This window comes from Eptatretus burgeri, chromosome 5 (assembly GCF_056783735.1).
Source record: "Eptatretus burgeri isolate ZD-2024b chromosome 5, Ebu_testis_v1, whole genome shotgun sequence".
NCBI lineage: Eukaryota > Metazoa > Chordata > Myxini > Myxiniformes > Myxinidae > Eptatretus > Eptatretus burgeri.
This window is the reverse complement of record NC_140965.1, coordinates 48,984,980-49,000,664: the sequence shown is the minus strand read 5'-3', so window position 1 is coordinate 49,000,664 and position 15,685 is coordinate 48,984,980. Positions and strand designations below refer to the sequence as shown.

At 45.5% G+C, this 15,685-nt stretch overlaps 1 protein-coding gene across 6 annotated transcripts in view; it reads left to right on the top strand.

The window, feature by feature from the left end:
• The window catches only part of LOC147026391 (otoferlin-like), a 241,570-nt gene that overhangs the window by 74,261 nt on the left and 151,624 nt on the right, over window positions 1-15,685 (top strand). For all 6 annotated transcript variants that reach the window (XM_085881790.1, XM_085881793.1, XM_085881789.1 and 3 more), the window contains exon 4: window positions 22-121. In XM_085881790.1, coding sequence (XP_085737916.1) covers window positions 22-121 — 100 coding nt within the window. The remainder of the gene's footprint in view (window positions 1-21; window positions 122-15,685) is intronic.

Here is a 15,685-nt window from a genome sequence, read left to right as displayed (position 1 = left end):
CGATCTGGGCTTGTTCCTCAGGTTGGTGGGCACATTCTGCATGGTTTTGCAGAAGCTCGTTGAAGATGGGTTGTTGGAGGTGACGGACACCCTGCTGGACACAAATAATACGTGCCTGCTGGTAAGCTAGCCGTCGTCTTTTTTACGGCATCCTGGGAGTACATGCATCCTGATTGCTTCATCTATCTATAATTCCAGCAGTGTGTGTGTGTGTGTGTGTGTGTGTGTGTGTGTGTGTGTGTGTGTGTGTGTGTGTGTGTGTGTGACTGCTATTTCTCGACAACCTCTGGTCCGATCTAATTGAAACTTACCAGGTATATTGCTGGGGACCCGAGGATGTGCCTTTTCAAGGTTTGATATTAATCGGACAAGTGCTTCCCAAGTTATGGCCATTTATTTACCAAACCAATGGCAAGACACGTTATTGCGTGGGCGTGGCCGATGGGGAAGGGAAGCATAGCCACGTTCCCCCATTACGGGTTACAACGTACGGGCTTCCGGAGAGTGATGACTTCGTGTATTCTAATAATTTCTCGATTTCTTATGCGCATTTATAGATAAACACAATAGCCCAAGTTATGATCCTTTTTATATTAGACGGTGTATAAATTTCGGGAACATCAGAGTGCTGGTATGCGCCGAACCAGGAAATAATTTTTTTCTCTCTCTTCTCTTCTCTTTTTGTTTGTCCTTGCCACGACATTGCGAAAAGGTAAAATACGTTGGCGCTAATTGAATAATTGGGTATTAAAAATAAATTGCGAATAATTTTTTTTAATTGTTATTATTTTTTTTTTACGGGCACGTACTAGTTGTGTATAATTACAATAAAGCTCCCGAAAGATCTGAATTGAAATACCAATGAGTATTGTTGTGAGTTTATTTATTCAAGACAAAATGCTTCACTGATTTTTGAACTGTCACAGCATAGATGCCTTGATAGGGTATTAACACAGTGATGCAGTGTGATATCTTGAATTCACATTGGTCGAACAAAAATATGTGATTTGAGCTCGGGAGCTTATAAGTCTAAAATGTTTAAACGAAAAAACAACCTGTATTTTATGATCGTGGATATCATGATATCTACTGTAGATATTCAGAAGGCTGTTTGCTAAGGTGAGGGCTAATTGAGTGGTTGGTAGAGTTGCTAGCTAAATTGGAAACTTGATTAGTGATCGGAAGCAAAATTTGGTCGTGAGTGGGAGGATGTCGGGCTGGGTGTGGAGCCCCAGGGATCGGTGCTGGGACCGTTATTGTTCATAATTTGTATCAAAGATTTGGATAATGGGGTTAAGAGTCGGCTTTTCAAATTTTCACATGACACAAAGCTTTGAGGTATGGTCCGATATAAGATAGGGGGATGATCTGAATCAGGAAAGTCGAGATACATTCTAAGATTGTGCAAAAGATTGGTACATGTAGTTTTACATAATGCAATTTAAGCTTCTGTGGATGGTTAAGGGTAATGAAAATAGGGACAACATAATGCATCGGGCAGTCTTGGAGCATGTCACACAGGAGAAGGTTCTCGGTGTGGTAATAGATACAAGAGTAAGCAGATAACAAAAGGCTGCGCCAGTAGAGTGACTAGATTGATTCCAGGCCGAGGTAGATGAAGCTATGATGAGCAGCTGAAGGAGACAGGGCTTTATACATGAGAAAGGAGGCGGTTATCTGGAGATCTGATAGAGATGTTTAAGATAATGAAGGGGTAGACAAAATAATTGCAGATGAGTTTTTAAGCAGAATAGTGACAGGACCAGGAGCCAGATCCAGAGAATAAAGAAGGGATGGGTTAAGACAGTAGTAAGGCAAGGGTCTTTCACTCAGAGTACTTAATGCATGGAATAGATTCCCATGAAAGGCAAATTGGGACCATATTCTGGGCTGAGCGTTGGTGCTTCCGAAGCAGTCTCCTTGGCTATTGGTCACAATCCTGGACAGGTCGCTACTCCGACACAGGATACCAGGATACCAGCATGCTGACACTCATTTTGCCAACCTCAGAAGGATGACAGGCTGAGTTAACCCCACCTGGTATTAATTCAACAGTTGAGTGGGATTTGAACTCAGGACCCTTGGATCCAAAGTCCGCCACCCTAACCATTAAGCCAACATCAGGCGTATGAAAGGTAGTGGCAACAGAAACAGTCGATATGTTTAAAATTTAGTTGCATTTGGTACCATAACTATTAGGGATAGAGGGGTACATGGATAGTGGCTGGAATGGGAGGTAGCTGAGGAATGGATTTTGCAATTGGATACCTGTGTTGTGAATTTGATGTCTGTGTGTCATCAAAAGGTAAATGCACTCTCGGGGTTTGTTCATTGCTCACCCTAAAACTGCCTTGTCTCCTCACCCCCTACTCCCCACAATCGTTAATAGTGTTGAGGCTCATAAAGTAGGTAGAACACGGAATGAATGAGGATGTAACAGAATTAAAAGAACAGTAGTAAAGGGGGGTTGGGTGGGGGTGGGGTGGGACACACCAGCAGTGGAGCTCAGGACCAAAATTTAAGGAGACTTGGAGAAATATGGGATGTGGTGGATGGCATGTTTATTAGTATCTTATTGGATCGCAAACATTACTCCAGGTGACAGCTCGACCGCTGTCACAATTTGGCTTCAGCAGGAAAATCCAAAACTAAAAGATCCAATCTTTCACTTGTACTGAAATTGCAAATCGTTAAGGATATTGAGGTGAAAAGGAAAAGCCAAGCAGACATTGCAAGAGTTCTCGGACTCCTATATCTATTGTGTATGACGTGTCTGGGCAGTGTTTATCTCCGGATGGTGTTTGTTTCCGGACGTATCCGGAAGGTGTTTGGCTCCAAGTGGGGTTTATAGTATGACCGGTAGAAAATGTATTTCAGACATTAATTTGTTTCCATCTGCATTGTTATTCTATGCAGAATCATTTTGATGAGACGGTATGAATCATAATTAACGCTCAGCCGCACATTTGCATTCCCTCCCCCTTCCATCCCCATACAACTCTGGACATGTATAAGCATTACAGCTGAAATGCGATAAGCTCTAGAACCCCTTAACCTAAACCGAATTTCGAAGTTTAAACTCTGGAATTGAACTTAGCAGCAGTTTTAACTGCTAAAAAAAGTGGTCATTTGTCCAATTCGGACATTGTTTTACACTCAGACATCTCTGGTCATCTCCAGTCATCTCCAGACGGTGTTTAGCATGACCCAGCCAGCCGTTCCTTATCAACCGTTTCGTTAGAGTGCTTGCTTGAATGCTTCATAGCGGTGGGTGGAATCAATTACAACAACTCCAAATTTCACAATTCCAACCATGGAATCGAAATGAATAGAGAAAAGTGAACCGGAATCGACATCGATTCCAAGTAATTCCTTCTTCAGAGAAAGAAGTGTTTTTTTTTCAGGGAAATTTTTTTCGCTCCTGTTGGGCATGTTCTGGTTACACATGACCAAGTAATGTATTAATTTAAAAGGAACACGCCCACAGTATGCCCCATTTGTAATGTAGTAGCAAAAGGAAGTAAATTGCAAACGAAACACGTCCCCAAACACATGTTCCTTTTCAATGAAGATCAAGGCATTTAGAGTTGGCTGGTAAAGCGTGCCGATTGCTTTACTGATGGATAGATAAGCAATACATCGACTGAAAAAGTTTTGACAACATGTCATTCAAAAGGTCCAGAAGTGCAGTTTGGAAGTATTTTTGGGAAGGTTAAAGAAGACAGTCCGAAAGTTGCATGCTCACTTTGTTCAGTTGACATTGCTCGTCGCTGTAACACGTCCAATATGCTGAAACATTTGAAAATCAAACACCAGAGAGAGTACCTATTAGTGATGGTTAAGAATACGGATTTAAAGAAACCAAAGTCTGCAACAGCAGCAAGTTTGCTCTCGCAATCGACGAGTGAAAGCACTTTTGCCCCAGAAATGCCCCAGCACGTTGCCTTCCCCTCTTCTCATGCTGCCTTTTATTCACCTCCCCTCATGCTTTCTTCCCCTCCCCTCATGCTGCATTCCCTCTCCTTGCCCATCCTCACTCCCCCTTCCTCTTCTTTCTTTCCCTTTCCCCCTCTTCATTCTTTCCCCTCTCTTTCTCTCCCAATCCTCTCTCTATCCCCCTTCTTTCTTCCCCCCCCCTTCGTATTCCCATCAGTGAAGCGATGGGTGGTAGTTACTTGTATATGATACGAGCGGCTTGGTGGTGTAGTTTGTAAAGCCTTGCTGTTCAGTGGAGATCTCCACATCGTGAATGCAATGGCAGCCTACCCAGGATCGATTCTTCACAGAAACGTTGCTCTTCAATGGACATTCGAACACTTTGATAATTTAATTCCTTATAATTCAAATTATATCCCACTGTGGTGAGTCAACACATGCAAAATTGGTCTCTATTGAAAACTGTGCCAATGGTTGAAGATTAATTTTTTTAGCACTTGAGTATTCTCACAGGCCTTTGAAGACCCGTCAGGCCTTACTTGTGGAAAGACCATGCCAAGTAGGTGGTTCAATTGCTCGAGGGTAATTGTTATTGGAAAAGCCACAAGCAAACAGCTTTGAAGACCACTGTTACTCGGCAGGCTTCTCTCTGTCTGATCTGATGTGGAGGATAAATTGACAATTCCCACATGATGTTCTTGTTCTGATCTCCCATAGATGTTCCCGGAAGTACTAAGCAAATATGTGAGTCTGCTCTCAGTCCTCTTTGAGCTCTTTTTGAAGGAGACAGCCATCTGTACATAAGTTGAAGTGATGGTCCATGCTGCTGAAAAAGACAAATTATGGCTTAGGATGCTCATATCCAAAGTTTTGTTTGTCGAATCCACAATACTGTACTTTGCTAAAGGCCCTGTCACACCTTGACGATTTAGCCAGCGTATGCCGACTTATGAAAAATTTATCTAAAACGCTGGCACACGTCGAATACGTTATGAGTAAGTTTGTATACGTTAAGAGCACGCTGAAAAACACTGCCATACGTCGTAGTACGCTGGCTTTCATCGTTGTACTTTGCGGTTGTCCTCAAATTTTAGCATGCTTGAAATTTTACGACATATGCCGGCGTATGACTCACACGTTCCGCTACGCTGGCCATAAGTTGTAGTCACGTTATGCGATCGTTGGCACATGTCGACACACGCTACCTGTAAGTTACTCATAAGTCGAAACACGTCAAGGTAATGCTTAGCGTACCCAAAACTTATTTATAACCTATGAGTAACGTGCTTTGAACCTATGTGTAACGTACCTCCAACGCATATTGACGTATGTAGACGTATTTGATTGACGTCTTCCGGACGACCACAGAACTTACTGAACGTGTTTCTAATTTACAGCTACCGTAAAATGGCGTATTGGCAGCGTTTAAAAAAATCAACAACAATAACTTCTGATATTTCGTCACGTGCCGTTACATCACGTCCGATTGCCTCTTCAGTTTGCTCATGTCTTATTCTTCGTTCCTCCTCTGTGAATATTTTCTGTTTGAGGATATTGTCACGTCAACGTCGAAACTTAAAAGCAAATGTCCAAATGTATTTTAAAATTCGTGATAGACTAAAAAAAAAAATAATAATAAAACAAAAACAACAACAACAACAACTTCAGATATTTCGTCACGTGCCTTCAGGAGAAAAAAAGGAGAGAAAAGGAGAAAAAGGAGAGAAGGAGAAATGTGGAGAAAAAAAAGGAAGAATGGAGGAGAAAGGAGAAAAGGACCAGCCAAGGAGAAAAAAAGAAAATGTGCCTTGACGGAGAAAATAAGTTTCGGGAAAGCTAAACATTACCTCGACGTGTTTCGACTTATGAGTAACTTACAAGTAACGTGTGTTGACATGTGTCAACGATCGCATATCGTGCCTACAAATTATTCCCAGCGTAGCGGAACGTGTGAGCCATACGGCGAGTACGTCATAAAATTTTCAGCATGCTTGAAATTTCACGACGTATGAGACGTACCACGAAATATGACAGCGTACTTCATAGTTTTTCAGCGTGCTCTTAACGTATACACAACTTACCCATAACGTATTCGACGTGTGCCCACTTGGTTCGGCAAATTTTTCATAGGTCGGCATACGCTGGCTAAATTGTCAAGGTGTGACTGCGTGGTTGACACTTTCAATTTTCAGGCGGTTATGATTTAAATCGGCGTGCGGAAGGTTTTTCTCGGTCTGAGCAAGGTGTATCTAGTCAGGTCAGGTTAGATCTGTGACCTGCTACAGGTACCATGTAAACCTGTACTAACCTGTTCCATGGTCGGGTTGTCGGCGACTAAACCGTCTCCCCCACCAGGTTTTCTGGTGAGGAGGGTGTTTGGATATGGACACCCAGCAGGATTAAAAACAAAACCTGTCAAAGGGCGGAGGAGCTCCTTGTGAGCCAACGGCCATCCATATCAAGTGCCCAACTGTGTCTGCGGACGTCCTCCTGCAGTTGGGTTACTTTTTTATCAGAAGGTTGGTGGCAGGATTTGCACTCCGGCCACCGTAAAACCCTTCATTCCGCAAAACACAAAAACGCAAAAAAATCTGAAAACCCACTCCGTGGGAGTACCTCCTGTGCACCTCCCTTCGCAGGGCAGCTCACCGGATGACGGGATTGGGGCAAAGTCTTCAGGACCCCCAATCTTTGATGATAGGAGGGAAACCACGGGGTAACATCCCTGGGTCAGATTGCGGGAGAGTGTGTCGGAGTGGTGCTGAGGTGTCGTCCACCAGACGGCGGTCTCCTTGGGTTAACCTGAGGCGGTCCCTTCGGGTGGGTGCCTGGAATGTCCTATCCCTAAGAGAGGATGATCAACTGTCTTTGTTATCATCTGAGCTCAAGCGTTTGGACATCGGGATTGCAGCTCTCTCTGAGGTTCGGAGACCGGATTGCGGCGAGATAATGGTGGGTGGTTACACCTACTATTGGTCTGGTCGCTCTGATGGTTACCATACTCAAGGAGTTGCTGTAGCTGTGTTCCAATAAGCTGACCCCAATGATAATTGAGGTAACACCGGTCAATGAGCGTATTATGAGATTAAGGATTCATCACTCCTTAGGTGTCATTTCCCTGGTCTCTGTTTATGCTCCGACTGAGGCGAGTGATCTCACCGTGAAGGATGCATTCTACGCCACACTCGAGTCTGTGGTTGATCAGTGCCCCAGACGAGATACACTTCTAGTCTTGGGGGATTTCAATGCATCGACTGGAACTGATAGGGATGGTTATGAGATGTGTGTTGGTCCCCATGGGTCAGGAACTATGAACCAGAATAGCACTAAGTTCCTTGACTTTGCAAGAAGTCATGGACTTAGGGTGGCTGGTTCATGGTTTCAGCGCCCACAAGCTCATCGCTGGACTTGGTATTCCAACGCTGGCGGTGTGGCAAAGGAGATTGACCATGTCCTCATTCACGGTCGCTGGAGGATGATCCAGAACTGCAGGGTCTAGCGGAGTGCTCAGTTCCTCAATACTGACCACAGGCTTGTTGTAGCAACTCTAAAGCTGCACCTTAAATCCTGGAGAATGGTACCATCCCAGCCGAGGCTGGATGTTGGCAAGCTCAGGGATGAGAGAGTAGCTGAGGAATTTGCGAACAGGCTGAGTGGACACTTGGGGGGTCTGGGTGCTTTGGGGGGTCCTGAAGAGTTGTGGAGTGCCTTCAAGACCACCATCCTTGATGTTGCCGGTGGATGTATTGGAACTCACCGCAGGGCAAAGAAGAATTTTGTCTCTCAAGGGACACTGGATACCATTGACCAGAGTCGCAGGGCTTGGCTGAATTGCAGAGCTGAGCTGTTCAGGGAGCTGAGGCGTAAAACTGTACGTGCACTGAGGGTGGACAAGGAGGCCTATGTGCGAGGAATCTGTGAGGGGGTAGAGCATCACCTGTGCACAGGTGATTCTCGTCCCGCTTCCAGGGGAATTCGCGCATTGCGTTCATCCAAGCCCATCCCTCGGAGCACTGCAGTTGGAGCAGAGAGTGGTAGGCTCTTGACACAGGAGTCTGAAGTGAAGGCTCGCTGGGCCGGTTAATTTGAGCAGTTGTACCGGGCTGATCCCCCAGCTGTCGAGTTGGACATCAAGGGTGTTACAATCCCTGTTGCTGACCCTCAAATCAACTGTTGTCCACCTTCGCTTGTGGAAACACAGGCTGCGGTGAACCGGTTGAAACGGAGCAAAGCTCCAGGGATCTGTGGCATCCATGCTGAACTTCTCAAGGCTGGTGGAAATGCTGCACTCGTGTCATTGCATGCAGTTCTGTGCTCTGCCTGGAACACAGGCATCATCCCAACTGACTGGAAGAGGGGCCTTGTTGTTCCTCTCTGGAAAGGGAAGGGTGATCCAGACGGTGTTTAGCATGACCCAGCCAGCTGTTCCTTATCAACCGTTTCGTTAGAGTGCTTGCTGGAATGCTTGAATGCTGCTGTCCTGTCTGTGTCTGTTTGTGGTGAGGATGTTGAGGTCATGGAGAGATTCACTTACCTTGGCAGTGATATTCATGTCTCTGCTGGCTGCGAGTCAGAGGTCAATAGACGACTGGGTCGGGCCTGGGGAGTCATGGATTCACTGGATCATGGGGTGTGGCGCTGCCGGTACCTGTGCGGGAGGATGAAAGTCCGAGTCTTCAGGTCCTTGGTACTTCCAGTCTTGCTATATTGATGCGAGACTTGGACTCTGATCAAGGATCTGAGACGGAGACTTAATTCCTTTGGTACCAGGTGTCTTCAGAGAATCCTTGGCTATCGCTGGTCAGATTTTGTGTCCAACGAGCGGTTGCTGAGAGAGACTCGGATGAGATTTGTTACCTGCATTGTCTGTGAGCGTCAGTTTCGGCTGTATGAACATGTGGCTCGTTTTCCTGACGCTGATCCTCCTCACCAGATTCTCTCAGCGGGGGAGTCTCGTGAGTGGAGGAGGCCAGTGGACCGACCACGTGCCTCGTGGTTGCAGCAGGTTGACCATCATCTCAAGGAGATGGCGATGGGCCTGGCATCTGCCTGGGGGATGGCCAGACGGAGGCCCCTGGAGTACCGGCGGAAAGTGGACGCAGCGACGCGCTGTTCTGGCACATGCTCCCATACCTGACCTGACCAGGCAGGTTTTAAACAGGCTAAGCCACGAGTTTGTCGGCGATACGTGCAGCGCTATGCCTAAGTTAAACTATCATTGGGCATGGGTTGTGAACGCCGACCACAGGCTAAGCATTCGTTGGTATAAGTTATCGATAAGACAACGAAACGTTCTGTGCCCGTTACTAATATGTTATGCATACGACCAACACGTTATGAATACGACCGAAACTTAAAAAAAAAAACATCAAAATTTCAGCGTACGCCAACGTTTTACATCCATTTTTATACGTTACCATTGCTGGCTGAATCGTCAAGGTGTGACGGCGCCTTTAGCCTGGGTTGTACATTAAATTTTTCGACAGCTCTAAACTATTTCATCACAAAAGTAATAATATATTATTTCCATCTCAAAGTAAAGATTTTCCATGTCGTCATCTTCGGTGAATTCAGATTATATTCTTCTTTTATCGTGGAAACGTTTTCTCTTTCACCTGAGTGATACGAGTACAGGTTGCAGATCATATTTTTCTTTGCGCTGTACTCGACGTTACGACTTCTAAAAACATTGGAACTTTCCATCCGCCTTTGCTGTTTTGCATCCCTACGACACCTCTCGCACAATTCTCTCAAGGCTAATGAACATAAAGGTTGCTTCGGTAATGCTCTATTAAGATTTCCTGTCATTGTCGATAAGGCAATCTAGTGTGTCGAAAATCAAAGCAAATTATTTTAGCAGATGATGGGAATTTTTTTCTTCTTCTGAAAATATCAAGGTTGCTGCAGGGCAATTGTAATGAGAACACAGTCCTGTTCACGCTCACTGCATGTGTGATGCATCCATAGAATATTAAAAGGTGGGTTTTGTCCCAGCGGTGCTGACTTAACGAGAAGCACATGGCAAAGTCTGGATGTGTCTCCGAAGGGTTATCTTATTGTGAAAATTGAATTGCTCGAGGGTGCATCAGGCAATGAGCAACCCAAGTTAATAGCAATGCATTGCAGGTTGCCATGTGTTGATGGGATGAGAGTGAATGCCTTTCACTGCCTGGAGCTGCGCGCTCACGTGGAACTTTACTGCCCTCCAGATGGGAAAGAGCGTGGGGTTAAGGGCGATGGAGGAAGAGACGTGAAAGTGAAACACTCCTCAGTTCTTCAAAATAATTTGAATATAATGCTGGAAACTTGTTTGAAGATAATGTTCGAAAAATCGTGTCAATTTAAAATTACTTTGATAAATAATTACATCACATTATATAAGCTTTACTCTCAATTTTGCTCACAAGCACAACAGCTCAGTTAGTGTCGTAAAATTAGTCACCACAAAGCCAGATACTTTACTCACCTTAGTCATCAATGACTGTATGCTTTGGTCCTTTTTATTGGGGTTCCTACAGAAAGAGATGTGTTGTTGCATGGATGGAAAGCACCCTGATAGTCACAATTGAGCAGTTGTTGACCACACTGGAGTCCAGCTCCGGGGATTATACCAAGCAGTCATTTTTACTCGTAGACTGATGGCAAGCTTTGACATCGCTCTGTGCTTTGGCGCAGTCTGGCACCATGCCAGTTATAAATCAAAATTGTGGACAACTTAGGCCTCCAAGAATGCCAATTAAACCCAAATATGACTGCTTTCTCTCATGCACAGATTTATCCCTTCTCGTCTGCAGTTGTCCGACCCTTCCTCCCGCCCATAGTTCACTAAAGCTTGTGGCGAGGCAGTTGTCCTGAAAAAACTTGCCTTTTGCCTCATGGAAAGCAAACCCAACTGAGGGTAATCTCAGTTTCTTCCTTAAAGCTTGGAACAAGTGTTTGTCTACCCTCAGGAGAGCCAGAAAACAACATCTTTCTCATCTCAAGTCTGAACCCTCAAACCTCTCTCCCTCCTCCAAATCCTGGTGGCATCCAACCAAATCTGTTTCTGGTGTTTGTTCCCTCCATCCCCTCCCTTACCTCAAATGGCCACCATGCTGATACCACACATGAAAAGGCTGAATGCCTAAACTCGGTGTTTGCAGCTAAATCTTGTGTCCTAAACCCATCGCTTTCTTTACCCGCCTAACCCAGTTGCACCCAACTGTTCCTGGACTCTGTGTCCTTTTCTCCTGACAAGGTGGATAGCTAGCTGTCAAACCTCGACTCAGATTCTGCAACCGGTCCAGACGGCATCAGCCCACGTGTCCTAAAACCTGCTCCTCTGCTCTTTGTCACCCTCTCTCTCTGTTGTATTCACCCTCTCATTTGCTCAAGGTCATCTGCCATCTGCTTGGAAATCAGCAATCATTACCGCCCTGCAAAAGAAAGGTGCAAAAACAGATCCCTGCAACTACAGACCAATCAGCCTTCTCATCAGAAAGGTTTTGGTATCCATCATCGCTTCAGACATTAAATCCTTCCTCTTCTTCAATGGCTTGATTTCCGATCATGAATTTGGTTTCTGACCAGGTCACTCTACCCTGGATATGCTGATTCTGCTCTCTCAACAATAGATGGAGGTCCTCAATGCCAGTCATGAAATCAGAGCCATATCCCCAGACATATCACATGCGTTTGACATGGTCTGGCATCCTGCCCTGCTGCTCACCAAACTCTCTTCCTATGGTATCGAAGGCATCTCCACTCAAGGCTTGCAGACTTCCTCTCCTCTCGCAGCCAACATGTGGCCCTAAATGGAGTTCTTTCATCCCCTCTTCCTGTCTTGGTTGGAGTTCCTCAAGGCAGCATTCTGGGCCCTGTTCTTTCTCTGGTTTTCATCAATGATCTCTCCGACTCTCTGGAAAATCCTCTTTATCTCTTTGCTGATGTCTCCACTCTCTGTCGTACCATCTGTCATCCCCAGACCGGCAAGCCGCAGCATCTTCGCTCTCTGCAGATCTGCATAAAATCACAAACTGGTCCAACACGTGGAACATGTCTTTCAATCTTGACAAATCTCACTCTCTCACTATGTCTCCCCGAAAGGACTGTTTAGAACCCCCCCCCCCATCTACTTTCTCAACAATCCCCTGGAAGAAGTCCTTTCATTAAAGCTTCTGGGTCTCACTATCTGCCATGATCTTTCCTGGGAAAGCCACATTTCAAACCTGGCCTCCAAAGCCAGTCGCCGACTTGGAATCTTCCATCATGCAAAGTCCTTCCTTGGCCCACCTGAGCTCCTGACAACATACAAAGCTTTCATCCGCAGCCTGATGGAGTACTGCTCTCCCCTCTGGGCTGGTGCTCCTGCCTCCCACCTTTCTCGGCTTCACGCTGTGGAGTCCAAGGCATTTAGGATCATTGGTGTCTCCCACGATGAGGCTGAGTCTTTGGGCCTCTTACTCTCTCACAGCAGGCAGGTCGATGGTCTTTCTGTGTTCTACCGTCTGCTCTCTGGTGTCGCTCTTCCCCCCCCCCCCCGCTCTGTCTGCGATATGTCCCCACCATATTTTCGCAGGGCACTCAAGGTCCGCCAACAAACCCATTCTGGTAAAACTACCAAAATCACGAATCATTGCTCACCGTCACTCTTTCATTCCTCTTTTTTCCCGCCTATGGAATAAACTTACACACTCTTAAATCCCATTCTTTCCTCCATGCCTTCAAAACAGCAGTTCACCACCACCTCTTATCGTCCCCCATCAAAAACCTTGATCTTTTCTACCCCCGTTAATCCACCCCAAACTCACCTCCTTCAAATTCCCTGCTTTCCTTCGTGAAAGTCCCTGTGGTGTCCATCTTGTATACCCCATGTTCCCCACCCCCATCCCTCTCCATTCCACAGATCTCCTAATGTCTTTGTTCCCCGCTGTTTTGTCCTTTCCTCTCCTGCCCCTCTTATCTCATTCCCCCCCTTGCTGTGCGTTGTCTGTTAGCTCTCATATGAGCCTCGACAATGTATACAAAAATACCCCAATAAACCCAGCATGGCAAAACGGTCAGTCACAACATGTACGTCTCTTTAGAAATAACAATTTAACAATGAACAAGACAGATGGCACAAAATCCTGACCACGAAGAAACATTTAATAAACACGATACTTAACAAGTCTGGAGACGGTGATGGTTCACGAGCAATGTACACGGTTCGCCTTTTTTTTTTTAATTTTTGACCTTCGAGGGGACGCCATGGGCAAACTGGCGGGAATCGGGAAAAACGTAAATGATGAAAGTTGTAGTACTCGAAGAGCACTACTTGCATACCAACTTCCATTCGAAACAGTTGAAAACCATAGGAGCTTGTTGCCAAATTTATTGATTTTTTTTTGACATTTTCTAAATTTGTGACCTTGTGACCTTGACCTTGGGATGAAAATGAAAAATCGAGCTCCGTGGGGCTATGCAGGTGCCATTGGGCTAACCAAATACCAAAACCCCTGCCAGATTCGACAAACCCCCTCGGAGAAGATGTAACTTGAAACCGGCTACCCCCTAAAAACACGTTTTTTGGGCGTGGCTCCGCCTATAATGGGCGCAGCACGCCCATTCTCCGGAAAACACAACTAGATCATGATATAAACCTTGCACCCTAATTTTATCAGGATCTGATCAAAACCCACGGAGCTATGATCGGGAAAGACAGACAGACAGACAGACAGACGCACAACAATAACGAATATAGTGGTCACTTACTGACTCGTGAACCAATACAAGTAAAGTAACACCTAACTAAGACCCCCACACACTGGATTGCCGAGCTACGTACGGCCAGCACCTTAGCCAAATTCCATATTGCTGCTTTAACCTTCCGTGCGGCAGTGCATTAGTGGCAAAGCCACATCTACAGAAAATGATGCTCTCCTCAAACATATGTTGCATATGAAAGAAGAAAAAGAAGATGCACACTGAACCGGCCGAGATAATGGAAGGGCTGGCAGTTTGTCCCAGAATGGCACGCCATGCTGGAGGCAGTGTCAAAGCTCCCCAAAGTGACTTAGGATTGTATTGTACATCTGTAAAGGACGGGTGTAGCGACAGAAAGTCAGATAGTGAGAGAGAGGTCACAGAGTGAGAGAGAGGTCACAACACCCCCATCTGTAAGGACTCGTGGTTTCCTCCCCACCTTCACTGTGTTGTCATCAGCACCCAGCAGGTGCCTGCCAATGATATGCCCCACTCGCGTTTCGAAACAGACTCAGCCAATCAACTGTGCTTATCCTGACCCAATCAGCTCCGTGGCCACCAAACAGTGTGGGTCAATGAACCACTGCCTGGCTCACCACCATTCAGGGGGGCAGTCATGCTGGATGGTCCGCTCCCCACCTGATGAATGTCAGAAGGTCAGAGCTTCTTCCTCTGCCCTTCTTCTCAGCCCCTTCCCCATGGTGTGTGGGTAGGGGGATACGGGCCACCCACAAAGATGTGGAGGGTGCTCTGAGCCCCTCAGTCTCGGTCAGCACCCACCCAGGCACAGGATGCGACAAACTTACCCGAGCTGCGATAAAATGGCTCGGCTCATCCAACCAGCTGTTTTAATTTAAATTAATTACTTTAGAATTAAGAGAGAATGACAGGTGGAACTTCCAGCAATTGAAAACATCAACGTGCACTACATCATGAAGAGTACAGCCAAAATGATTTGTAATACCTGTGATCATTCTGTCTGTCTGTCAGTGAAATGGATGAACATGATACTAAAAACAAAAACAACTAGAACGGCACTCGGTAGAGTGCAAAGTTTACGTTTTGTATCCCACTGATAGGCCGGATCTGGATCTGGACCTGAACCAAAATCAAATCAGCGTGTCACCTCCCCAACTCATCCACCACGTTTTGGCATAATCCATCCACAACCTTTTGAGATATCAGGCTACATATCGTTTTTGTCTGAATCTCTCAACGGTGAAGAATCACTTTGAACAATTAAAAAATTCTCCTATCTGAATCCTGATTCTGACCTTCACCAAAATCGAATCAATTCGTCCATTTCACACACCCAAGCTCTCCACCAAACTTTCGTCCGAATCCATCCACAACACTTTTGAGATAGCCAACTTACAGACTGACATAAAGACAAAACGATCAGGTGAAAACATAAAGATCATCCATCTTCGGTGGCGGAGGTAAAGACAATCCTTGATCGACTTCATCGCAATCAACGTTCGAGCAGAACCTCCTTTTTTTGTCGGGAAAGGAGAACAAAGAAAAGCACAATTATATTGCTTCTCCTAGAAATGAACATTGAACATTGTTAATAAAAGGTGATCATCGTTTTCTTCCAAAAAAGCTGTAAATCTTCCTTTTGCTAGAACCAGCCATACGAACTCATGCCTTGCGAGAGTTGCTTGATCCTTTACAGTGAATTATTATAACAGTATGGCTGTACGACATGATCAATTTTCATACTTGTGCAAGGGAAGGTTTCGCACTGCTGAGATTTCAAAGTTTTCCTTGCAAATAAAAACAAAGACTCGAGGACTGTACATTTCCTCGTGTCCTTCCCAGTCCCTTCCCGCTGGTCCTCTCTGCGGCCATCTCATTATAATGACTAATTCTGTTGCTAGTTCCATTGTGCGAATGTTTCAGCTCCTTCAAAATGGGTTACTTGAGCTAAAACATGGTACATTAACTTGCTGAATAATTTGATCACTTGTGTACGGTAACCATTCAATCGGCATGGTACATTATCTCATGCCTTGCACTATTTTAC